Source organism: Rhinolophus hipposideros, assembly GCF_964194185.1.
Source record: "Rhinolophus hipposideros genome assembly, chromosome: 22".
NCBI classification, from domain to species: Eukaryota; Metazoa; Chordata; class Mammalia; order Chiroptera; family Rhinolophidae; genus Rhinolophus; species Rhinolophus hipposideros.
The window spans coordinates 20,113,657-20,140,888 of record NC_138068.1 but is presented as its reverse complement, the minus strand read 5'-3'; the positions used below and the strand labels follow the sequence as shown (position 1 = coordinate 20,140,888).

General features: G+C 43.1%; 1 protein-coding gene across 1 annotated transcript; it reads right to left on the bottom strand.

Moving 5' to 3' along the window:
- Positions 1-544: 544 nt before the first annotated feature.
- Positions 545-26,868, bottom strand: EDEM2 (ER degradation enhancing alpha-mannosidase like protein 2). Its single transcript, XM_081033724.1, has 11 exons — positions 26,660-26,868; positions 26,316-26,426; positions 24,492-24,531; positions 21,143-21,248; positions 16,822-16,947; positions 14,193-14,404; positions 11,825-11,966; positions 10,424-10,548; positions 7,104-7,248; positions 4,329-4,450; positions 545-2,228 (listed from the first exon to the last, which is right to left on the bottom strand). The coding sequence occupies exons 1-11, from the start codon at positions 26,764-26,766 to the stop codon at positions 1,731-1,733; spliced, it is 1,734 nt and encodes a 577-aa protein (XP_080889850.1). The 5' UTR covers positions 26,767-26,868; the 3' UTR covers positions 545-1,730.
- Between the last annotated feature and the right edge of the window lie 364 nt (positions 26,869-27,232).

Sequence of the window (27,232 nt, the reverse complement as noted above, 5' to 3'; positions counted from 1 at the left end):
ACAACTCAGTTTTTTCAACAAACAAATTACAGTGAAAGTAAGAGGGAATTCAAGAGAATGAAAACACAAGCCACACACTGGGAGGAAATACCTGCAACACATATACGATAAAGGACTGTTACTGAAAATATACCAAAAAACACTTAAAACTCAACAATAAAAAAACAAACAACTCAATTAAGAAATGGGCCAAAGACCTTCACAGACACCTCACCAAAGATGACACACAGTTGGCAAATAGGCACATGAAAAGATGCTCCCCATCATATGTCATCAGAGAAATGCAAAGTGAAATGATACACCACTCCACACCTATTAAAATGGCCCAAATCCAGAACACTGACAACACCAAATGCTGGCGAGGATGTGGAGCAACAGGAACTCTCAGTGCTGGTGGGAATGCAAAATGGTCCAGCCACTTTGGAAGACAGTTTGGCAGTTTCCTACAAAACTAAACATACTCTTACCATATGATCCAGCTATCAAATGCCTTGCTATTTACCCACAAGAGTTGAAAACTTATATCCACACAGAAAGCGGCACACAGATATTTATAGCAGTTTTATTTGTAATTGCCAAAACATGGAAGCAACCATTCAGTAGGTGAATGGTTCAATAAACTGGTACATCCAGACAATATATTAAAAAGAAATGAGGTATGGAGCCATGAAAAGACTAGGGGAACCTTAGATACATATTACTAAGTGAAAGAAGCCAATCGGAAAAGGCTACATACCGTATGATACTCTGAAAAAGGCAAAACTATGGAGATCGTAAAAAGATCAATGTTTGCTAAGGGTTGGGCTTGGGGAAGAAAGGATGAATAGGAGCACAGAGGATTTTAGGGCAGTGAAATGAAATGATTTTAAATCTGTTTTATTTGAAACATATTTGAAATTTCCTTCTAAATGATCTAGTGTAGATATAAGTAGAATAAGGTTGGCCATGAGCTGACTGACTGCCTTTGAAGCTGGGTTTGTTGAAGTTGGGTGATGAGTACATGGGGATGATTATCCTGTTGTCTCTACTTTGGTTTCTTGTTAAATTTTCTATAATTAAAGATTTAAAAACTGATTTCCTCAGATGCCTTCCCTGACCACCCTAAGGTAGATTACCTCTCCTGATTTATGATTTTCTAGCATAACATCTTTTTCTTCATAGCGCTTATCACAATGCTATTTTATGTTTACTAACTTATTTCTCTCCACTAGAATTTAGTTTCCATGAGGATAAAAACTGCCTTGTTCACCACTGAACTAACTCTAGGGCTGGGGCTGGCACACAGAGGTGCTTAATAAACCTCTGTTGGATGGAAGGATGGATGGATAGATAGATATAGATAGACAGACAGACAGACAGACAGATAGATGATAGATACATAAATACACAGATACATAGACAGACAAACGAGGACAGAAGCACAGGCTGAGGCAAGAACCAACAAAGAAATACATTTATAACACCCGCCCCAAAGATACCAGAAAAGGGGAACCTTGAAAGGAGACTCAGCTATCAACCCCAGAGGTCTTTGGAGCCAGCTGACTTCAGGCTTAGTTCTTTCTGTATGAGAAAAAGAAACTAGATTCACAATTGTTTTTAGCCATGAACTCTTTCTTTGAATGAAATCTCCTGAAACAACCCAAAACGTAATACAGAAAAACATGATAGTCAAAAGCAGATTTATTGTTATCGTTTAGTTTCAAAACCAAAACCAAAAGATCGACCAGTGGTTATGAGGAATCCAGGAAAACCTGTCCCAGCAATGCTAACTTAGAGGTAAAGGGCTGACTCGGGCAGCTGAGAAGTGGGATTCTCTGCTTCGCAGGCTTCTTCTCCCTTGCCCCATCATGATTTTCAGGGGAGGAGAATGTTCCTGGCCGTGCTGGGGGTTCCCATGGCCCCGAGCTCCTAGTTTTCTGAAATCTGGACCTATTCCGCTTGAGAGAGTAGAATTCCCTCATCAAGTCCTCCACTTCCCACTGCTCTTCCTTCAGCCTCCGGCAACAGTGCAGGGCAGCAGGGTCGATGGGGTGCGCTTCTGTGTTGAAGATGTATCCCCCAGCCCCCAGGATGCACTCCCCATAGGGGGTGATCACCGCATCAAAGGTGGAGCCATTGTTGTGAATGAAGTTGGTCGGATCAAACAGAAGGTAGAGGTATTTCACAGTCTCAGCCAGGAAGAAAGACTCCATGCGGTTGTCAAGCTTGTGGTCTCGCAGATCTTTGATCTGCCACAAGGGAGAGGGAAGCAAGTCAGGAGAACATCCCAGTGCTGCGGAAAGGGGCGGGGGACCCCGTTAGGAGCTCCTGGTCTGCCACTGAGCACCTCTGCAAGTTATTATCACAACTTCCAACTGGACTTCCTGCTTCCATTCTTACCCTAAAGCATATTTATAGCATACGTCTTACCTGTCACTCCTCCACTGAAAACCACCCTGTGGACTCTCCATTTCAAGTAGACTAACAACCAAAGTCCTTACCAGGTCCTTCGTAATCTGGCCCCTGCCCCCTCCCTGACAGAATCTCTTACCCCTCTCTCCCTTGCTCTTGCAGGTCCAGCCACATGGGTTTTCTGTCCCACGAGCCAGCAAGCACACTCCTACCCCAGGATCTTTGCACTTGTCGTTCTTTCAGCCCAGAGCGCTCTTCCTTCAGACATCATCATAGCTTGCTCCCTCACTTCCTTCAGGTCTCTGCTCAAAAGCTGCCTCATCAGATCGGTCTTCCGTGAGCTCCCTACCTAACATAACAATTCCTGTCCTCTTTCTCCTACCTTTTTGTGACTCTAAACAGATCTAATCATCCCCTTTAATAACTGTAAAATGCAGCATCATTTACTTAGCTAATCCTCTCTCGAGCATTAAGGTGGTCCTCAAGTTATTGCTATTGTAAACAACGAATTAGGAGTCTTATGAAGAAAAATTCATACTGAGTTCATGGTCACGGATGAGTAAGTCAACTTGCTATGAACATATTTTAGCTTCTCAGAATTAGCAATACATTTTTTTAAACCAAACTAATTCCCAGTGGACATCTATCTAAAATATGGACTTTATGTACCAAGAATTAGTATTCTCTTCCCTGTCTGACCAAGGCCAAGGAGTCAGATGCCTGTTCTCTCCAAGGGGGAGGCCTTCCCTCGGAAGTCCTCCAAAGGGCGTCCTTTTCATTGAAATAAGTCGAGCATTCCTAAGAAGGTCCCAGTGGGCTCATCCACTTTGGCTTTTCACACAATACAACATATTAGAAACTAAAACATATAATTACTTTACTTTTCCCCTAGACATATAGGTCTTTTCTTTAAATATATGTGTCTATGTCCTATTTATAGAATAGAAACACATTACAAAATTTTGAAAAAAGTTATTGTGTTTGTTTTTAATCTCATATTCTAAAAAAAAAATAGTCAAAAATCTTCGTAGGCTTTTTGGTGAATTTCCTTCCAGACTATTTTCTGGTTTTAAAATGCCTGTAATGACTGTTTATTTACATCTTGCCTGCTTGGGTCCTCTAAGGATATGACATGGCTCTCACTTTTGACCCTTTCAATCCATTCTCCACAGTAACCAGTAATCTAAATAAAATCAGAGTATGTCACTGCTGTGCTGTAAATCCTACCAAGGTCTCTCATTCCAAGCAGAACAAAATCCAAACTCTTCTCCATGGCTTACACAAAACCCCACATGATCCAGCTCCTGCCTACCTCTGGGGCTTTACCTCCTCCCACATTCCTTCTTACTTACTCCACTCCAGCCACACTGGCCTTCCTTCTGTCTCCCAGATACACGTTTGTTGTTTTTCCTACTAAAATGTCAGCTCTGGGCTTGGTCTTTCTTCATTGCTATAACCATCAACCTAACACAGTGCCTGGCCCATGAAAGACATTCAGCAAATATCTGTATTTCTTGAGATTGGTAGAGCTGTTTCATTAAGGATCCCCTGGTTTGAATATAAAAGCCTCTATATTTCCCTTCTAGAATCCCTTTGATAGACTTATCACAAAACTTTTCACAAAACTCACCCTCGCAAAATAGCCTATTCTGACAGCAAAAGAGAACATGCAAGGAGTTGTATGTGATGCAAGGAGAACACCAAGGGCATGGAGTCTAGACCCCAGGAACCAATTCTAGCTTCATCTTTGTGAGCTAGCAAGGCTCTTAGCTTCTGTTGCCCAGTCTCCTCATCTATAAAATAAAGGCATCACATACATCTCTAAGGTCCAGTCCACTAATACTCTAGAACTCCCAACACTCTACCCTTAAAGAGCCACCCCCTCTTAGCAACAGGGGGAGACACTTCCCAATTCTCGGGCCTGTGGAAACACTTACTGTTGCAAATCCACACTCCACCTTGCTGATTTTTTCGATGGACTCCACAGCGTCTCTTCCGAGTTCTAAGAGGGTGGGATCCCCCGTGGCACGGTAGAGGTACATGGCGCTCTCAATGAGTTCTGCAAAGTCCAAAGCCAATGGCTGATCAGGAGAGGCTCGGGGCCCACTCGGGGCAGTGAGATATCCCTTCCTCCACTCCATACCTATCTACAGGGCCCCCACTGGGAGGAGGGTGGGATAACCCACTCAATGCTGAGTTTTCAGAGCCAACAGATCCGAAGCCTAAAGCACAGTGGAGACCAGCATTAAAATGGACACTCACCCCGAAGAAGAAACAGAGCCAGGCTCTGAGACAGGGGAGATGGCAAAGCCTGCTGCCTCTCTTCCAGTATCTGTTTCTTCCTTCTTCTTGAGTTAACAGAATCCCTAACCTGTGCCAAAAACATGGCTGCCAAGACTAACAACCATTCCCAGCAGCCAGGTGTGGGATTAGGGTCCCGGACACCACAGATTGCCAGGTAAGGCCAACACATGAGAGAGAAATACACGTCTACCTTGAGCAAGCTACTGTTTTTCGTTTGGTTTTGTTTTCTGTCACTCACAGAAAAGGTCCTTTGCAAGGCCCTTTCTGAGAGGGGAATGGAACAAAACATGAAGGCTAACATAATCAAGAGCCAACCTTCAATCGAGCAAAGATATAGCCACCAGCTCACTGGGCCCAGAACAGGCAACAGTCTTGCCCTACACGATAGCACACGTGGATTCGATGTTCAGACATGGGCCCCATCTGAACATGGGTGTTAGCCAGCGGGACTTGCTCCAGAGAAGACTTTTCATTCTAGAGAAAAGAAACCCCAGAAGAATGTGTTTATTGCGTTCAAATATCTGAAGAGCTATTATGGAAAGGAAAGATTTGACTCCTCAGGTGGCCCCAGTGGGGGGAAGCTGCAGCTCAACAGACTGCTGTACTTGTTCACCTGTCTTTTCTCAGTGAGAAAAGAACTCCTCTCTCCTCCCTGTACCAACCTGTCCCCCTGATCATTCCTGCCCTGTTTTCTCCTGGGCCTCGATCAGCACTTTTCTCTCTTTTGATTTATTACTAAAAACTATTTCTTTGTGGAGAAAAGATCTCTGCCTCTCTCCCCAGTTTTCTCCTACTTCTTCTTCCCTTTACCCGAAAGGCCTCTACACAATTGCTAATGTAATTGCTCAGATTCTAAGACGCAGACTGGAACATGTTCACTGGTAAGGGAACACACTGTGTGTGTTCAAAGAAAGAAAGGACAGTGCTGTCCTGGGAAGCCTCCCCTTCTGCTCTGAGCAGGTGGTCGGATCAGTGTACCCACGGCCAGCCATTTGTTTTCCCTTCCTCATACATGGGCCTACATGTGCTAGTAATTGCTTGAATTTCCTGTATATCTGGCCAACTCTCTAGAAGAGAATTATATCTGCACTTGGGAGGGTGGGGTGGTAATAGGCTAGGTACGTCAACATTGCTGATCAAATAAATACATGTAGCAGAGTGTAAGGCACTGGCCAATCCAATTATAGAGTAGTATCTTATCTCCCATGTGCTATTGTTTTGAGGTAGGAAGGGTGACTGGACTAAGGCATTTCTGGATTCCTGGATGTGGTGCCTTACTTTCCACTGATGCCTTCCTACCAGCCTATCCTGCAAACGGAAAAGGTGGCCTCTGTAAATAGTGGGCCTCTATCACTAGTGGTGACCACACAAAAACTATAACCAATTGACCTCTCAGGTTCCCCCTAACCCTGAGAAGGCACAAGCCTACATCTTAGATTTAGTCCCAAACTCTGTCTTCATTTTGTACATTGATAACGCTGGAAATGATAACCTTCTGAGAGTTTTCCCTTAAAAAAAAAAAAATGTCACTCATGAGAATAAACGCATGAAAAATATCAGGGACAGCAGCCTCTCAGGAGTCAAAAGTGACTAATTTGCTCTTTCCAGTGGCTGTTTTACTTCTTATTCTGTTCTTTCCACAACTCCTACAACAATCACTTGCTTTGGAGGAGGCAGGAAATGGGGTAGAGGAGGGCAGAATGGGCAGAAGTCACTAGAAGGCCTGTCTCACAGCTAAAAGGCATTCAGGTGGGAAGGTGTAAAGAGTCTAAGACAATGGTAATGTAAACTGTTTTGGGGTGGGGGATGACTGTGTGTGCTGACGAAGTTTCCTTCCTCTGTCCCCCTTTCCCTTCCCCTCCTCACAACGTTTAACTTTCCTGCAATGAATCAGAGGATCAGAGATGAAAGGAACTTAAGATTTACCTAGTGTGTAGTCCCTTCCTTCTCTTTATCTTGATTTCTGAGCTGCACGTGAGGAGATAGATGAGACCAGAGGATTCATGGATTCATTCCTCCTTTTTTCTGTCTTTTTTTGTTTAAAGAGGGCGCAGCTCAAAGTGGCCCATGCGGGGACTGAACCGGAAACCTTGGTGTTAGTTAGGTCCATCTCATTCATTCACTTGCCTGACTTTGAAAGAGCATAAGATTTAGTTAGGAGACCTGGGTTCCAGTCCTCGCTGCTACCCTTACAGCCTTGGGCAAGCCATTTCAACTCACCAGGTCTCATTTTCCTTACATGGAAATATGAAGATACATAATTCCTAAAAGGAAAACCGTCCAGAGCCACTGGAAGAATCAGATGGAAAACAACGGACTTGGGAGCCCTTGTGAGGTTTGGAAACTCATAAAGACATGAGGGCTTGGGGTCCAGAGAACCAAGCCTGATGGCCAGAGATGCTGCTTACCCGGCCGAAGTGGGTAGCCCTCTCGCTTCTCCACTGTGTATCCCTGAGGAATGTTGTAGAATTCCGGGAGCCCCCCAAACTGCTTCCACACAGTGTAGTAGTTAAGGAAGGTCCTCATGGCATTGTCAATGTCCCCAATGAGGCTCTGTAGGAGAGAAACAGCTGTCAGGCACGCAGCCACCAGGCATAAAAACCCACATACAACCTCCGGGAAAAGAGAAAGCAAAAAGGCCTGCAGTCAAACCGTGAGTCGACCATTTACTCACCGTGAGGCTTCGAACCAGAGACTTAACTTCTCTGAGCCTCATCTATAAGATGTAGAATATAATATGTTTCATACATTGTTGTGAGGAGCAGAGGTTGTATACAAAGCCCCGACATACTCAGTGAATGCTGGTTACTAACACCTTTTAAACAGGTGAGTCAGCCATCTGGTTCAAAATTCTAATAGGAAAAAGGTTGTCTGCGATAAGTCTCACTCCCACCCTCTATCCCAGCAGAGAACCACTTTGTATTAGTGTGTAAACATAAACAAATATGTATGAGTGTATGTATTATTTCCCCCACATTAAATACAGCTTATTAAATATATTGTTCTGCAGTTCCCTTTCTTCATTTAACAATATATCTTGATTTTTTTTCCATGTAAGTACATAAAGAACTCCCTCCTCCTATTGCATGGTATTCCATTGCTTAGACCATAATTTAGTTAATTCCTTATGAATATCCAGTTGGCATGGTTCCAATCTTTTGCTATTTGCTATATTGATGCTGCAATAAATAGTCCTGCACATATGTCACCTCAAACATATGCAAAGTGTGTCTGTAAGATAAATTTCTAGAATTAGGGCCGCTGGATCAGAGGATATATGCATTTGTAATTTTACTAGCTGTTGCTAAGTAGCTATTAAATTAATATAAACTCACAGCTGATCTTCTTGACATCTCCATGGGATGTCTCAGGGATAGAACAAACTTGACATTTTCGAAACAAAATTCCGGGTTCCCTCACTTTCCCACAAAGTTGTCTCCCTACTCTCGCCTCTCTTCCTTTTTAGTAAACGGCACCACCATCTACTGAGTTACTCCGGCCAGAGAGCTCGTAGTTACCCCTGACTCCTCCCTTATCTCCTACCCCCACATCCATTCCATCAGCAATTCCTATCAATTCCATCTCCAAAACATCAAGATGCTTCTCTCTTTATCTCCAGAGCTACCACCTTGTCCGGACATCAGCATCTCACAGTGGGATGACCGCAAAGGCCTCCTCGCTCATCCCAAAACGTGTCCTCTTGCCCTCTCCACCCACTCTCCCCAAGGCAGCTGGACCTCAGGGCTTCCCACGGGCTCAGCATCAAGCTGAGACAACTCGCCGGGGCCCTCAAGGACCTGCACAATCTGGTCACTGCTGACCTTCCATCGACTGATCTTTCCCTTCCCTGGACTGTGGCCATACTGTTTTTCTTTGTTTCCGATAAACACCCAACTCTTTCCTGCCTCAGGACCTTCACACACTATATTTCCTCGGCCTCGAACATCATCACCCACCCCTAATTCTTAAAGTGTCAGCTTTAATATCACTACATGTGAGAGCTCTTCTTGTCCAAAGTAGGTCCCCCTCTCTCTATTGTAGCCTCTTATTTGTTTCCCTTACTGTAATTTATGATTTCATGTATTTATCTGTTTAAGTGTTTCCTTGTGTCTCGCCCTCTATAAACTTCATGAGGGCAGCAGGGCCTGGAACACAGAAGACATTCAAATGTTTGTTGAGTAAATGAATTCACAAATTTAACACCTCTAAGATTCCTTTCTTCATCTATAACACAACACCTCAGTATGTTGTGATGATTCTGTGTGAAGTGCCTGGCAGACAAATCATTCTTTCATAAATACTTATCACAAACTACTTAAATATAAGAAAGTGCCCAAAATCTTATTAAGAAATGCATTTCCAATAAAATTGCTTTTAGGTTTTATAATGATTTATCAAAAAATTGTAAGCTATTAATGTTATTTTAATTATTTATATATCAATAACTAAATCTAGAAGAAAACAAATTGAATACTCAAAGACTATGGACACAGGAAATTTTAAAATATTTTTAATTTCTATGTACTATATATTCAAATTTTGTTACAGAGACATATGATAAGGTATCAATAAATTTTTTGCAGCATAAAATATGATAATTAGGATAAAATTCTGTTGGGGGAGTAGAATGGAAATGTGAGTTCAAGAAGAAAAAGAAACGGTATGCAACTATTCAAACACGTAAGGTTAAAAATATGCAAGGGGTGCTAGAGTTTTTCAAAATTCTTCTAGGGGGCACTCAAGAAATAAAATTTGAAGACCTTAGAAGAGTTGCACCAATATTTAATATTATCAACAAGTTCTCTCTGAGCCTGTTTCCCCATCTGTAAAATAAGAGGGGTGGCTAAAAGTACATAATAGGGGACTAGTCAAATAAATTGCAGTACATCTACTCAATGGAATGTATGCAGCTGTCAAAAGTAAAATTGATCTATGGGTATCAATAAAGAATGATCTCTAAGATATACATTCAGTGAAAAAGAATATGTATAATATATTCCTATACGTGTGTGTATACCACATATATATGTATATATCTATATTATAAATATATGTATATTTACATATATGGATTTCTGGAAGGATATACAGAAAACTGATCATAGAGGCTGGATTGGGGAGAGGGTCTGAGGGTGGGGGCTCAAGACTTACTTTTCACAGTGTTCCCTTTTGAACTTTAAAATTTCATCATCATCTACGTGTTATTACCTTTCTTTAAAATTAAAAAGAAAAAATCTATTTGACAAAAATATTTTGGAACACCTAGGGGGTAGATTAGATGGGCTGTAAGATCCCTTCCAGCTCTAACTCTATCAGACCGTGTAATAGAAAAACATAATGATGGCAGACAGAGCAGTGTCAGCTGCTTTCACATCTTTTCTCAGGCCTCTGTCAAGAATGAGGAGATCTGACAGAAATGACCGGTGGAGAAATAGCTGTTGGAAATGTCTGTTACTGCCCAGCCCAGAAAGACACTCTCTACTTTATATTTACTACATTCCATAGCAAGCTGGAAGCTCAGTTCCTGATACCTTTAAAGCTCCCCTTGAAAAATTCAGTGAGGCAGAATCTTAAATCTGTCTGACTCACTCTAAGTCTCTCTTCCATCCCAACCCATCCTCCAAAAAAGTATTCAAGCAACTGAACTACCTTATTTGACTTATCCATCAGAATGTGCTCGCTTTGCAAGTTCCGGAGGAAAATGACCCCCCTCTAGGATCATTCCTACCTGAAGACCAGGCCAGTAGGCCTCCAAGGACTGAAAGACGGGCATGGACACGGTCCCCTTGTACATCTGCACCCACAGGTACCAGTCATCGAAGCGCGTGTAATTCCGAATAGCTTTGTTATATTCTGCAGTGGAGACGGAATAATGGACACACCAGTGATGAGAAAGACAAAAAGCAGGCCTTGGCAACAGAAGCACAGACTTAGTCTTTTGAAAGAGCATATGATGGCCTAGCCTCAAAGGAGACTAGGGTGCAATGAGACATAAGGAAAGAACATGGGTTCTGGAGTCAAACATCCAGGCTCAAGTTCCAGCTCCAGCTTTACCCCTTGCTAGCTGGGACCTTGGGCAAGCTTTTCCCTCTTAAGCCTCAGTCTCATTTTCTGTCAGGTGGGGAGAATCATTTTATATATATCTCACAGCATTTTTCAGTCATTTATTCACTCAACAATATTCGCTGAGCACCTACTAGGTGCCAGGTACCCAGGGGTGGCAAACAAGACAAAGAAGGCTCCCAGCCTTGAGGGAGCTTGAAGTTACCCCTCCCCCTAGATTGTGAATCCATGAGGGTCAGGGTTTTGTTTTGTTTGCTGCAGAATCCCCAGCACTAAGATAGTACATAATAAATATGCACAATAAATATTATCTGAATGAATGAATTACATGCAAATAAACAAGACGATCTCAAACAGCCTTGTAAGGATAAAATAAAACAGTCCATGTTCAGTGCGTGGCACAGTGCTTGACACCTCAATGGTACTCAATAAATTGCTGAACAAATGATTGGCTGCTATAATAATAATTATTAGGTGCCCAACAATTCCTCAATATCATTATTACTAGTGTCTAAGGGCCGGGAGGGTAAAATGTTTTTATTCAACAGGCATTAGTCTACAGCCTACCTCATGCAAAGCATTGTGGGAAATACAAAGATGGATAAGGCATGGATACTATACTCAATCGGTAGAGCTGTAATTATGCACGACAGCTGACTGCAAGAGAGAAGCTGAAGGCCCTAAATTCTGAGGAAGGATTAAGCTACTTCTAGGGCAAGGTGACAGACATTTAAGCTGGGCCTTGAAGAGTGAATACAATTTAGGCACATGGAGACAGGAAAAATGGTATTCCAGGCAAAGGAAACACATGTGCAATGGCCAGGAAATAACAAATCCAGGGCCTCAGAAAGAGAATGCAGCACGGTTCTATTGGCTCTTGCAAGAAGACAACAAGAGGTACAGTGGGCATCAAGTGGGCAGTGTACGTCCATGGTGGCTTTGAACGCAGAACTCAAATGTTCAGAACTGATTCTCTAGGCACTTGGGAGCAATGGAACGTTTATAAATAAACCAAACATCAACAGGGAAAATCATGGGGAAAGCGCCCTTACCCTGCCCTTTTTACCTAGGAACATGGCCATGAGCTTCTTATCCTGAAGCAGGATGGCTCCTTTCACCAGGTACTCAAAGTAGGAATCCACGCCGGCCCCAATGCCTGCATCCTGGGCCACCCATTTGCCAGTGAGCACGTCAATGTGGTTGCCAACCTGGGAGAGAGACAGGTGTGATCCCAAGAGAGGGACCAAGACAAAACAAGGATTTCCCCACACCCCTGACTGCCTAGTGAGATGCAAGGCAGGAGCCCCAGTGCTTCTCGGGTGACATGCAGACTATCGGGGTGCAGGATCGGGGGGGGGCAAGGCTGGGTCCTGGGCAGCTCTCCTGCATGTCTACATAGCAGAAATGCATGTCATGCATATTTATGAGGACTTAATCTATATACTGGGCAAAAAATGAAAAAGAGCAACGATTGGAGCGTTTATGCCCCGTCTAGTGAGTGTGAGCTGACAGACGAGCACTTGCTATTCCCACAATCTGTCTCAGTTGTCTTTCTCAGAGCTCTGCATGTGATTTCAGTATCTAAAGATACAGATATACTTTACATACTTCCATAAATCAACTCAGGAAGGACACCCAGGAAACTGATGGAGTGGTTGCCTGTGAGGAGAAGAACTGGGTAGCTGGGGACAGGGTCAGAGGACACGGCACAGATGTCACTGGGTGCTTTTTTTGTATCCTTTGACTTGTGAACCACGTGACTTTAAAAATAATTTAAAAATTTTTAAAATAAATGTTAAAACACTTAAATGAAGAGCTATGTTGTCCATATAACTAGACCCTGCTAAAAGCTGCTAACTTCACCTGGGCCTCAATCAGTGAAACAGCTAACTGTTCTGTGGTAGTTTGGGTTCCCTCAGGAGCAGACCCTCAGCAAGGAAGACTGCAAGTAGTTGATTTGGAAGGTGAGTCCCTGGAAACACCAGTAGAAGAGGGGGAAAGAGAGGCAGGGAAGGGAGGCAGCCCATCAGGCAACTTACCACTGTGGGAACTAGAGCTCAGTACCAAGAGGCAGCTCTGGGAGTCAGTACCCAGTACAAGCCTCCCCATCATTTCACCCAAGGGGTGGGGAACTAGCTTAATTAGCCACGAACTCCCCTCAGCGTCTGTCACTAACAGAACCCCTCCAGGGTAGCATTAAGTCCTGGGACTTCCCACTGAGGTCAAGCAGAGCAGGATCCAGGCCCCAGAAGAGACCCACAGGCAGAGCCAACGGGTGATGGCGGTCAGAAGACAGGCCCATGTACACAGAAGTGGTAAGGGCTGAGAAGATATGGGCAAGGTGCCCACAGAGTCCACTGTGGTTCAAGTGCTGGCGGAAAAAACCGCCTGTGTCGCCCTGACTACGGGAGTTACCATAGGTCTCCAGATGGGCACCTCTTAAGGGATTTTTAAGGATTCCTCACACGAGTTTCACTTTTCAAGCTGATTTAGAATCAGACTTTGTATAAAATGTGCCTCCACCTGAATCACTTTCAGACAACACAGTCTTTCTAAGTCATAATGACTCATCAAAGGAGGTATTAATACCTCAGCGTTACTGCTGACATCACTGAGGAGCAGAGGTTGAGTGACTTGCCCAAGGTCACACAGTTTCAATGTAGCAAGGCCTGGGCTCAAATCTAATTCTGACTAAATCAGTGCTATTTCCTGGACAGCTTTGGCTCAATTACTGTAAGTTTCACTGATCACCCAGTTTAGGAGCTGACATCTACTTTAGAGATCATCTGGCCCAAAATGTGTTAAATTTCCAAGGGTTAATAGGTACTAGACAGGAAAGGGAAGCTCTGGGGTCAGACAAGTTTGGGAAATGTTAAGCAAGTTGAATAGATTTATTTATCATAGGATTTCATAACTTTTATGAAACTTATTCATGTTTGCTATAACTCTACAAAAAAAAAAAAAAAGATACTATACGTTGTATTCCCTAAACTTAATTGACCAGGAATCATTTTTTTCATGGAATTCAACATCTCTCAGAACTGGTGTTCTAAGAAACACAGTTTTACAAACAAAAATTGATAATGAAAATGAGGGCCGGACGAGCTGATGATTTAAGGTCACCGAATGAGTCAGGGACATGAAGCACAGGACATATTCCCTAGAAATCTGAGAAGGTTAAGGAGTCAAAGCTTACCAGAGCCCCTTTTCCCTGCCAGAGGATGTGCTCTCATGCTCTCTTCCCCTCTGTGCCAAAACGTGAATTGGAGGCCTGGTCTATTTTTGGTGTCATGAGCGTAAGTTCTGGGCCATTCTTGAGGTCACCCTCAGTTTCCCTTGGCTAGACTGCCACTTGTTGCTCAGAGCCCTGAGCCTCGTAAGCAGGGGCCAAAGTAGTCGACTGAACCCATACAGGAAGGGAACAGCTGACCTACCAGCCCAATATCTGACCGGCTCTCCCAGAGGCGCATCAGGGCCACTCTGGCCACATCTTCAAACACGGGGTCTCCAGTGAGGCTGCTCAGGGTGGCAAATTCCACAATGAAGGTCCCGATCCCTGCTGTACAGGTGACAGGGGTCTCTCCAGGGTTCACACCATGAAGCAGGTTCACCGTTCCATACGGCATGCCGGTGGGGGTCTGAAAGGCTGAACAAGTGCAAAATTATTACCCCAGACAGCAGCAAAGAGGTGGGAAGGGTTGGATAGAGGCCCAAAGCCCGAGGCCTTGGCCAGTACTTCCCCTTTATCTCCTGGGTGATCTGCTAGAGACTGAACCAGCGAAGGGAAAATGTCACAACTGGAGGGCCTGCAGTACCCACCTAAGCCGGATGTTGTCAAAACTACTCCACATGACCCTCGGGCTATGGCCTGCGATGAGGAGCAAAGTGGTGGGCTGTGCTCCAGGTGGTCCCACTCCACACGTGCTCACTTTTGCGAGAGCAGCTCTACTCTTTTTTAGGTTACATTGTGCCTTCAGCAGCCAGGCAGGCAACTGAGAGGGAAGCAGGCGTGGGGGAGGCCAGAGAGTGGTGGGCTTATGGCAAACTGAAGCGCATGCCTCATTAGAAGCCATTCATATGCTTTTTAATTTTTTCTTTCAGTTTTACTAAGATATAATTGACACACTGTGTAATTTTAAGGGATACGGCATGGTGACTTGATTTAACATATACTGTGAAATGATTACCACAATAAGCTAGCATCAATCATTTCGTGTAGACACAAAAAGAAAAAAGAAAGTTTTTTTTCTTGTGATGAGAACTTGTAGCATCGATTCTCTGAGCAACTTTCAAATACATCATACAGCACTGATAACTATTACCATCATGTAGTATATTACATCCCTGATACTTATAATTGGAAGTTGGAGTCTTTTGACCACATTCATCCAATTCCCCTCACATACACGTTAAACACCTTTCCGGCAGACCCAAACCAGCCCCCAGGAGCCAGTTGGAGATCCCAGCTTTAAGTAAAGAGTTTAGGGACTAAATTATTTGTTGGGGGCAGGGGGGAAGGACAGAAACCACTAAACTGCTAATGTGGTCCAACCCTCAATTTATAGGTAGGAAAAGTCATGCTTATAACGAAATGACTCAAGGTCACACAGACAGAGGCAAACAGATCTGGGATAGGAGTGCCTGCCATGTACTCACATCCTTTACCCCTCCCTGCAGCCCAACGCTCTGCCCCACCCCACCCCAGTGCCTTCCGATTAGAGGCAAGGAAGAGAACCAGCCAGAGGCAGAGATTTCCTCTCCAGCCCAAAAGGTCAAACAACCCAGAGCAGCCTGTGTGTCACCAAACTGTGAACAAAGTTATCAAAACTTCCAAGAACTATTAGGTTGGTGCAAAAGCAATTGTGGTTTTTGCAATTATTTTTAACCTTTTAAGCCGCAATTTACACCAACCTAACAGAAGGTCCAGCGACTTTGCTGTAGACAGAACCTTGTCATCTGGCAGGTATGAGTGGCAAGCAAGGAGAATGCCAGTCACAACCAAGAAGGGCTGAAAGGAATATTTCAGAAAAGTCAGGCAGTGTTAAAAAAGAGGGAGCATGATAAAATCCTGTTTTTTGACCTCTGCGGTAGATACACCAGTGCTGGTTCTAACATGCACTATTCAATATAGATACGTCTTAATATAGAATTTTTTTAAATGGAAAAAAAAGGAGCAACCAGGCAGAATTTCCTCTAGGGATGAATCACACAGGATATGATGTTTGTAAGGAGACACTCAGGCCATGAGCCCTGATCCCTGAGTGAGACCTGAATGAACCCAGCTTGCTCAATCTCCTTAGGTCTTCCCCAAGAATGACAGGCACATATTGCATGAAAGCTGAGAAGCTGGTGGAAAGCACAGTGTGACGTGTTTGGGTGTGAGGGGTCCTCAGAGCCTCCGCCACACCCTGAAGAGAACACAATGTCCAGTGCATGCTGCCGAGCCCAGTTACTGCCCCACCAGATGAACACACTGAGGCTTGGCCTGCAGCCCTGCACACAGTGACAAAAACAAGTCCCTCTCGCTTCAGTGGTGATTGAGGTTCTCCAAGCACTTTTGCCCTTCTGACCTCATTTTATGCCTCCCAAAACCCAATGTGGTCAGGAGGTAGGAACTCTGATCCCCATTTGCTAGATGGGGAAACTGAACCCAGGAAAGGAAGACTGGCTTGGTCACGACATTGGCAGGCAGAACCTGGGATTCCTCATGCTCAGACCAAGGCTCTTCTCTGGAACCCTTTTCCTCCAGCAGTGTGTGGGCCTGGGAGGAGAGGCCAAAGGGCTCACTCAAGCAAGGGCAAGAGCGTTCCATCCACCAGGCTGGCCTTGAGCACCTCCCCTGCAAATGGTAATGAGGCCAGTTCGTCCACCCTGGGCTGGGGCCCCAGCAACCCTTCCAAATGCCCAGAACTCTCCTGATTTCTATGAGCACCTAGTGGTAGAAATACCAAGTGCTTGGCTGAGAAACACCAGAAAATAAATCAGCACTGCCACTCTGGTCTCCAGCAGGAGAAGCAGGACCTACTGGATTTCCCTATCCCCCCATCTCAGGGTGGGTCTTACCTGGGAGGAGTTTTCGGGCTGCCTCCTCGGCCATCCTCAGGAGAGGTCCAGAACAGGGCCATCCAGCCTCCACTTCCACCCCAGCCTTCTTTGATAGCAGGTGAGCAGACAGAAGTCCTCCTACCACTACAGTTGGTACAAAAACCAAGTGTCAAAGTCCCAAGGACCAGTGTTTCCCTTGTGCAAATAAAACTAAACACTCTCACTGGTGGCTCACTGGGAAGGGGCTAGAACCATCTAGTGAAAGAAGAGTCCCTAATCCCACATATTGGTACAGTGTTAAGTTTGCAAAGATTTGTTCTCTTGGTTCCTACTGTCTACCAAGTACTAGGTACTCCTGTACCCTCTTCAGATGAAGATACTGAGGTTCAGAGAGGTAAAGTGACTTGCCCTGAAATATCTAGTAGGTGGTAGGGCCAGGTCTGTCTGACTCCAAAGCCCACACTCATTCCACTTGGTCATTCCATTTCCCATTCCCTGCAAGACATGGGGTGAGGGGAGGGAACAGAGTAGTTTTTACCTTCCCTTTATTAATTTATCTATTTCAATTTATTACATAATATTTAGGACTTATAAAAAATACAAAGTTTCTGTATCTGGAAATAAGACTAAATAAGTATCCAGAATGACTCACTAACAAAAACTAATGACCTTGAACTTCTGTTTTCTCCTCCTCCTAGCAACGGGGCAATAAGAGACAAAGAGACAGGACCTACCCAAAGTGGGAGTGAAAAAAGATCCCTCCAGAAAGTTGGGATCTGTAAGAATGATATACTCTGTATAAGGATGAATTAGAAATAAACCCTACACACCTCGCCTAGTGTGAAATAAGGAAACTTCATGCCTCAATTCTTGATGCCAAATAAAGGGAAGAAAAAAAACCTCGCCTAAGAATTAGTAACTACAAGTTGGTACTCACTAAGTTTTACAGCCTGAATTCACACTAACTGGGTAGTCTAGATAACCTGAAACCTTTAGCATAAAGTGGTTTTTGATGGATAGTACCTCTAGCCACATGGCAGAAGTAAACAAAAACTATATCTGGAAGAACCTACCATGAATCCAGGCCTCAAAGAATCCTACAGATAGCGTCTAGGAAATTAGTATATATTTAAAAACACATAAACCACAAAACGCACAAAGAAACAAAGCATTATGAGTAAGGGCCTGCAGAAACGACAGTAGGACAAGACTTACCAATACTTCAGATATTGGAATTATCAGACACAGAATACAAAAGAATTGTGTGTAATGTGTTTAAAGAAATAAAAAGTTGGAATATATGAGTAAGTAGCTAGCAATTATAAAAATGACCAAACCTGTTTATAAAAGAAACAGAGTTTCTAAAAACTGACAATAATTGAAATTTAAAATGACATACATTTAATAGTAGTTAACATATATCTGAAAAATCGGTAGATTTGAAGAGAGACTCAAAAAAATTATCCAAAATGCAACATAAAGAGACAAAATTATGTTTAAAACGTACAGAAGGCACTTGGAGGACAGTAAAAAGGTATAACATATCAGGTAGGATCAAAAAGTACGAATGTTTAAATTTTAAAAATTTATAGTAAAAGTCACATTGCCATTAACCCCCCTCAAAATACTCCTCCTCGCTTCAAACACACTTATCCCATCATTCTCGCCACTTTCTGAAGCAGCTCTGGAAGTCCTCTTTCGCATCTTTAGTTGCGCTGTCGTAGCTGCCTCGATGTCCTGAATCCATTCAAAACGTTTTTCTTCCGTGGTCATTTTGACTTTGGGGAAGAACCGTAAGTTGTACAGTGTCAGATCTGGTGACTAAGGTGGATGAGGACACACTGCAATGTTTTTATTTGACAGAAATTGCCACACCAGAAACAATGTGTGACACGGAGCGTTATCATGATGGAGAATTAAGGAAAGACACTCACAAAAGAAGACTCCCAAAACTGCTTCAGAAAGTGACAAGAACAATGGGGTAAGTGCATTTGAAGTGAGGGGGAGTATTCTAAAGGGGATTCATGGCAAGGTGTCTTTTACTGTAATACTTTTTTTTTTTTAATTTAAACATTCACCGTATCTTTTGATCACACCTCATATATCGGGTTGGAGTTCCAAAACAAGAAGAGGAAGAAAATGGGGGAGAGACAATATTTGAAGGGAAAATAGTTACAAACTTTCTAAAACTAATGAATGACACCAATTCTCAGATTTAAGAATCCCAAGCAAGACAATGAAAAGAAATCCACATTTATACATAACACAGTGAAACTGTAGAATACCGAAGGAAAAAAGAAAAGATCTCAAGAGCAGCCAGAGCCCATGTAATAATGATTGTTAAGGCTCAGCGATGGGTACAACTAGTTCATTATACTCTTTTCTCTACTTTTATGTAGTTTTGAAAATTTTTAAAAGAAGGGGGCTGCCAGCATAAATAAAACCAATTATCTACAAAGAAATAACAATTAGATTGATAGATTACTTCTTAACAATGACAATGAAACCAGAGACAATGGAAAAATTTCTTCAATATGCTAAGAGAATGTAATTATCAACCTAGAATCTTATGTCCTTCAAAACTATTCCCCAAAGGCCAAACAAACGCAGTGAAAGACATCTTTGTACAAACAAAAGCTGAGCAAGTTTGCCAAGAACACACCTGCACTAAAGGACATTCTAAAGGAAGTACTTCAGATATAAGGAAAGGGATCACAGATGTAAGATCTCATACACAAGAAGGAAAGATGGTCAAAAAATTGGTAAATATGGGAGTAAATCTAAAACTTCAACCACACAGAATAATGATAATGTATGGAGGGCTTCAAATAAAGAACTGAAATCCATAACTACAGCATACAGGTAAGGATATTCTACAAACCAGGTTTCAGGAGGAGAATAAAGATTTTCATTAACTTTAGACTGTGTTATGTTTGTTAAATTTTCTAGGAAAACTATTTGAAAAGCTAGATACTGTGCATAATTTCTAAATTAGTAAAAGGAAAATGAAATGAGGAAGAAAATCAGTCTAAAGAGGCAAGAAAAAGGAGAGAGAAAATAGAGATGAGACAAATAGCATAAAATAATACCACAGAAAACAAATGCAGATACATCAGTAATTATTGTAAATGTGAATTGATTCAATATATCAGTTAAAAGATTGTGACATGGAGCGTTAATTTTGCTAATAAGCAAAATATAGTATGTAATTTACAAAAGATATATCTAATTATAAAAACACAGATAGGTTGAAAGTAAAAGGGTAGAAAAAGATCTGCTGGGCAAATGCCAACCAAAGGAAAGCTGGTATGATTATAGTCGCACCAGAAACAAAGGTATAAGGACAACCTTAACTTACAGATGACAAATCGGACTCAGAAGCTATGTGACCCAGCAATGAGCATGGCCTCAAACTCAGGTCTCATTCCTAAACCAGGATTTTATATCAGGCTGGCCCTCTGCTCCCTAATCTTTTTAAAAAAAATGTATTTACCACATTTTTGTAATATAAGGTTCATTGCAAAAGAACCATACAAAATAAAGATGAGCAAAATAAGAGGAAAAAACACAACTCTGCCATCCAGAGGTGACAGGTGTTAAGCCACTGGTGGTCCAGAGGTTCACTGAAAATAAGGGTTGTGCTTGCCTTGTAAGAGTCACTGGAAACCCGCTAAAAATACTGATTCTAGGACCCAACCCAAATATCCCAATTCGTCAAGTTTAGAGTGGAGCCTACACATGTGAACTTTTTAAAAGGTCCCAAGTTCTGATGGACAGCCAGGTTTGGAAACGAATATCCTATACTTGCCCTGTATAATACAGTCATCATTCATCACAAGTCACTATTTAAATTTAAATTCATTAAAATTAAATGAAATTAAAGATTCGGTTCTTCAGTTGCAGCAGACACATTTCAAATGTTCAATAGCCACATGTGGCTCGTGGCTGCCACACTGGACAACAAAGATAGAAAACATATCCATCATTGCAAAAAGTTCTGTTGGGTAGCACTTCCTAGACAATAAGCTCCAAGAAGGCAAGGATTACATCTTTCTTGTTCACGGTTGTATGCCTAGCACCAAATCTATGTTAAAGACTTGAGTAATCCTGGCATATTTCTTTCCAGTCTCTTCTCTGTCCCCTGCTCATGTCTGAAATTGATGAGGGATCCTGCAACCTCCCCACCCCACCCTCCAGGAGGGAAGAAGAGCTGTCAATCACTGGCCAAGTGCACTGGCGGGATTGGCCCTTAAGATCCTATTTACCACCTCTTGGTTGACACAGAGGCAGAAACTCCATACACTCTTTCTTCCAAAGGCCCTTATCAGGCAGCCCTCACCTCGGATGTTGGTTTCAAACACAGAGGCATTCACATCAATATCAAAGTCCACGTTGTCCTGGAGCACTTCAACCACTCTTTGGAATTCTGAGACATTCCCCAAAATCTGGGAGGAAAGAGACATGACAGTGAGGCTCTCTCAGGCTTGAAGGCACTGAAGATGCTGGATTAAGAATCTGGGTTCCTACACTGGTGTGGCCCTTTCTTATTCAACTCAAGACCTGCAGTTTTTGTTCTAGGACTAGTGACAGATTAAGAAAACATTGAACACTAGAATTCAGAGACCCAATATGAAGAGCCTGGTTAAGTAAATTCTTAGGTACTAATTCAAGAGCACCCATTTAAACAATGTAAAAACTGTATATAAACAATATAGACTAGACCATATTAAGGAAATCTTAGTTTTCCATTTGCAGTGCATATCTATTGTTTTAAACCTTCTTTTGTCACACGGGTATTCATCCTTGTGGAAAATATCGCAGGCTGGTTGGCCCAACACTGATCCCCAATCTTCTTCACCCTTGTAGCTTTCCACTATAGAGGCTGGAAATCCAGATACTTATTTTCTCAGCCTCCTTTGCTGCCAGAGGTGATTGTGGTACCCGCCAATTCTGAGCCTTGAGAAGTCTACTAGGGACACTGCTAGGAAAGCTTCTGTTCTCCTAATAAAAAGGGACAGACACAGCTGGCATGGTTTTTACTCTTCCTCTGTCTTTCTATTTTGAAAGTGGACTCGATTTCTGCAGCTGTGGCAACCATCTTAGACGCTGAGGTACTAAGCATGAGAAGGAAAGTCAATACATTAACGACAGTACAATGGAAAGATACAAAGAGCTTGGGTCTCTGATGACACAGTTAAGCATCTAACCCAATGCTAGAAATTACCTCCAGACTTTCTTTTACTTGAGAAAATTAAACCCTCTTTGTTTAAACCATTAGCCAAATGCAACCTTGGTAACTTTTATTGACAATAGCACCCCAATTTTCCCTTGAGGGGTCACCCTTCTTGCAATCATTCTTGTAGTTTGAGAGAGACTGCTTCCATCCCCTCCGCTGCAAGAATGGGCACTTGACCTGAACCAGACACTATACTTTATCTTGGCCAAGTGACTGGTTCAGGGATAGACATGTGACGTAAACCAGATCAGTGAGACCCAGTTCCTGGAATTAAAGCAAAAGGGCTGATTCTTCCTGGAATTAACACACAGGCTACTACAAGTAAACGAGTGGGACATAAGTGTGGTGCTACTGTTGGCTACCCTGCCAGCATAAGGAGGGCCTGAGAACACAGCCGGTAAAGAAGGCAAAGATATGACAAGAAAGATATTCCTGAAGACATTGTTTCTATCTGTGGATCCAGCTGGGTCTGAGGTCCAGTCTTTACCTGGACTTTTTAGTTATCTGACTCAGTAAATTTCCTTTTATCGGGTCTCTGTCCATTGAAACCAAAACAATCCTTATTATCAATTCAAGGCCCTCTATGATTTGGATCCAACCTACATTTCTGACCACGTTTCACTATTCATCTAACTTATCCTCATCCACGCTGGAAAACTGTAACCACTATTCCCCGATTTTTTGCCTTCAGATGTGCTGTTCCCTCTGCCAGAAATTACGCCCATCTATGTCTTCATGTTTCCAAATCCAACCTATCTTTGAAGGCACTGAAGATGCTGGATTAAGAGTCTGGGATCCTACACTGGTGTGGCCCTTACTTATTCAACTTAAGAACTGTAGTTTCTGTTCTAGGAAGCCTTTGATTCCTCCAGCTGCAATTAACCTCTTCTTCCTTTAAAAGACTCCAGTAACCTTATCCGCACAACTCTTAAGGCATCTGTTCCTTTTTGCTTTAAGAGAATCTTTGCCTGGGCCGGAGCTGCGCTCATTCCTGCACCCTCCCAGGGCCACATACAGCCCATGAAGCAATTACTCTAGAAATGTTTGTTGAATGATTCCATGACTCTTTCTCCATATTGCAGCTAGTGATTGTCTCAAAACAGAAATTTCATCATTTCCTGCTCTCTACCTAAGGTATTTCAGTGGCTTTCCATTGCCCTCAAATTAAAGATCAAAATTCTTAACATGGTGAACATCATCTGGTCCCTATGTACCCGCCACCCGCCCCACCTTACCCCCCACTGCCTAACTTTGCTTCCTCCTTTTCCTTCTCCACATCCCAGACATACTGGCCTTCCTTTAATTCACTGCACTTGCCATGCTCTCTTGTCATGAGGCCTTTGCACAGGCTGTTCCCTCTGCCTGGAACACATTTTCCTTCCCCGCTTCCCTAGTCAACACTTGCTTCTCCTTCAGATCCCAACTTAAGTCCCATTTCAATACCATAGGGAAGTTCTCCATGACCTTCTCGGTCTAGGTCAGGTTCCTTTAGTTATAACCACTCAAATAACCATCTACCTTTCCTACAGAGCACTCAGCTCAATTTGCAATTAGACATTATTCTTTGATTCTTTGTCTCCCTCACTAAAATCATAAAGTCCAAGAAAGCAGGGACTGTGTCTGTTTAAACTCATTATTATAACTCCAGAGCTTAGCACTGTGCTTGGCATACAATTGGCCCTCAATAAATATTTGACGAATGGACCAGTACTTAGAAATTACCATTAAGAAATAAAAAGCTAACTTACAGCTAAATAGCTATGTTATGATCTGCAAGATGATCATCACGTAAATACTATTAATATATAAAAATGAGAAGGGTTGACAGAGAACCAGAAATAGTGAAATAGGGGAAAGCGGTTAAATCCTCCCTTGTGGCCTCTTTAAGGATGACAGTTAAAGCCTAGAGTCATACAGAATTGAGTTCAAGTCCTAACTCGGCCATTTCATAGCTATGTACCTTGGCCATTGTACCTTTCTAAGCATCAGGCTTGTAAGAAAGAGTAAAGGTACTTACCTCATGGGATTGTGGGAAGGATTAAACAAGATACTACATGTAAAGTGCTTAGCACAAGCCCTACACACAACACACTAACTAGTTACTGCTATTATCTTTATCACTGAACATGTCCACTAGAATGTAAGCCTCTGCAAACAAGGAGGGTATCGCAGTCTCTGTACCCCCACTAACCTGAGTTCTACAGGCATATTAGTTATGAGTTCATAACAGGTCCTCTATAAACTCATTTGCTGAATAAATGAACCTGAATCCTTTTGGAATTCATTGTTTTCCTCTATCTAGCTGGGCAACCAGACCCTGATGGTTCCGAAGCGTGAGATGAAAATAAAAGGCCTAGGAGGAAAATTCATTTTTCACCCCCAGTCAAGCTGCTGAAAGAAGGGTGTTGGTTATGCAATGGTGGAGGAAAAAAGGAATAGGTGAGACACTTACCAACAAGGTGTCCAGAGCATCAATTAGAGTCAGAGAAAAACTGTAAAAGGACAGAAATCCCAGCTGCTTAATAAGAAAATCAAACACCAGATATTAAGGCTGCCCCAGATCAGAGACCCCAAAAACTAATAAGTGACGCACAGCGATGCCTCTGGCCATCCTGCTTCCAGCCACAACACAGAAGCCACAGTGAAAATCGCCAGGAACCTCTGATGCAATCCATTTAATGCACCTGAGATAGTGGACTGATGTAGCTTGAGCTTCAGTTAAACACATCTCCTACATTCTGTGGCATTCTTCTCTGCCATAGGGAGGCAGTATGAGATTGTAGCTAAGAGTACAGGCTTTTCAACAACTGTGAACTTATCTCACAGAGCACGGAACTGTACGAGGTTGGAAAACTAAGTTCGTGAACTTAATTGTCTGACTTTCGTATGCTCGAGAATGCTGATGGCAGTATTGTTCAGAACAGCAAAAAGTTATAAATAACCCAAATGTACAGTGGAAAGGTGATTAAACCGTAGTACATTCAAACAAGGCAAAATTATGAGGTTGTTAAAAAGATTATCAAGAGTTCTACTGCCCAATGTTAAGACACTCAAATTATATTGTTAAATGAAAAAGACAAGGTACAGCACAGGCAGCGTAACATTTTTCTATCTGCATTTTCAAAAAGAGACGTATAGACAGAAGGCAGATTAGCTGTTGTTTTGGCCAGTGATGGTGGAGGGATTTACTATAAAGGGACACAAGGGAACATTTTAGGGTTTCTGGAAGTTGACTGTTATTATACAACTTAAAATGGGTGTATTATTTTATATGTAAGTTATTATTTTATATGTAAAATTATTTACAAAGATACCTATATGATGGTAAAACCTAAAATATTTCTGGAAGGCTACACAAGAAAGTTAAGAGTGATTCAAGTTCTATGGTATGGGAGATATTTATTCATGATTTTGTACTGCTTGAATTTGGCAATTGCTTGCATTACTTTCTTCAACAAAAACCAGCACAAATTTTGTTGAGTTTACTTAACTTCTCCAGTCCTTAGCATACTCATGTAAAATGGAGATAACAGCTCTTAACCTACAGGTGTTAAGAGAATTCAATGAGATGACACCAGTGAAATGCTTAGTAGTGTTTAATGTCAGCTTCAATTAAATGCAATGATTGTTCACTCACACAGCAAAGAACAAGACAGAGAATTCCATCTCTCACAGATTTTTATTCTAGTGGAAGTGAGAAAGACAAACTAGCAGATCAGAGGAAATGATAGTATCAGAGAAGCGCTAAGAAAAACAACGAGAGATTTGTCTGAGTGACCTGTATGGGGTAGTCATGGGAGCTGATGCTGAGGTGACATTTTGGGCTGAGCTCTCAAGAAGGGGTCGGTGATGTGAGGATAATAAGGAAATGTGTTTCAGTTACACTAACAACAAAGGCTCTCAAGTTTCATATTTGGGAAAGGTACATCCCTTCCTGAGCTTGTCTGCCCACTTATAAAATGAAGGGGTTGGGTCTTCTGACTTCTGCGAGCCTTCCCATCATATCCTACATCTCCAGAGATTTGCCCAAGTCCCCACAGGTGGTGCCCGTTACTCCTGTGGCTGGAGTCCACCAGGCAAACCCAGGGCTTTTTCCAGGAGGCTGGGTGGACCCGGGTGGTACCGGCCTGAATTGAGGGGAATACGGCCTCACCACAGCGAGGAGCTTTCCCGGAACCGGTGAGGAGACCGTGAAGCCACCAGCCCCAGCAGTCCCACCCGCCTAGGACCGGACTGCTAGACCCCAGCCGCCCCCTTGCTCCTCCGCTCACACTACCTGCCCCAGGTGTCGTGCCCGTCACAGGTAAGAGGTCGCAGCTCGTCGTAGGGAAATGCATTCTCCAGGTAGCTGTCGTAGGCGTGGTAGAACATGGCCTTGACTCGCTCCCTGGTGCGGGGTACGAGAAATAAGGCAGGGGGCCAGAAAACGAAACCAGGCAGGGGAAAGGACTATAAATAGGGTGGAAAGGGGGAATCACCCCGATTCTGCTGGGAGCCCAGTGGCGGAGTCCGAGCAAGTGAGGGTGGGGGTCCCAGGGTGCAGAGAAAGGGAAGGGACCGGGGCGGGTCTGCGTTTTTCATTCCCCACTATGGAAGGGCAGAGAGCCTGACCCCCTTCACCTGTAGTAGGCGGGGTCGGGGCCGGTGCCATCGGGTCCCGGCGCACCCTGGTGCAAGGGCAGCAGCGAGCACAGGAGGCCGAGCGGGACCAGCAGCCGGAAAGGCATAGAGTTCGTGTCCTGTCAGCACCGCCGCCGCAGCAGCTGCCACCGCCACCCGCTCATCCTGGGAGCCTCTGGGGTTCTTCCGGGAAGCCGCGCCACTGCGCCTGCGCGCTGATGCAGTAGTCACTCACTTCCGGACTACAAGCCTAAGAATGCAACTGGTGGCGGAACCCAGGCAGAGAGCATCTTGAGACACAGTCCCAAGCGGAGTTCCACGTGTCTTAAAGACAGTGGCTATTACAGTTACTATAATTAATACATGTTTTAGTAACAGCGTGTGTTGAGCACTTATTGTGTACTGTATGGAGAAACAAATGAAAAAAAGAAAAACAATAAAAAAAGAAAAACGAAAAACAAAAGAATTTCTAAAAAAAAGAAATTTAAAAAAGACTGTATGGAGCACTTTAAATACATTATCATTGTTTTAAACCATCCTATTAAGCATGAAGGCAGGGACCAGCAGGGACTC

Coding starts and splice junctions, on each gene's coding strand:
- EDEM2 (XM_081033724.1), bottom strand. CDS start 26,766: ATGCCTTTCCGGCTGCTGGTCCCGCTCGGCCTCCTGTGCTCGCTGCTG. Junction 24,532..26,315: donor GGGCACGACACCTGGGGCAG/GTAGTGTGAGCG, acceptor GTCCTTTTACAG/TTTTTCTCTGACTCTAATTG. Junction 11,967..14,192: donor GCCGGTCAGATATTGGGCTG/GTAGGTCAGCTG, acceptor TCTCTCTCCCAG/GTTGGCAACCACATTGACGT.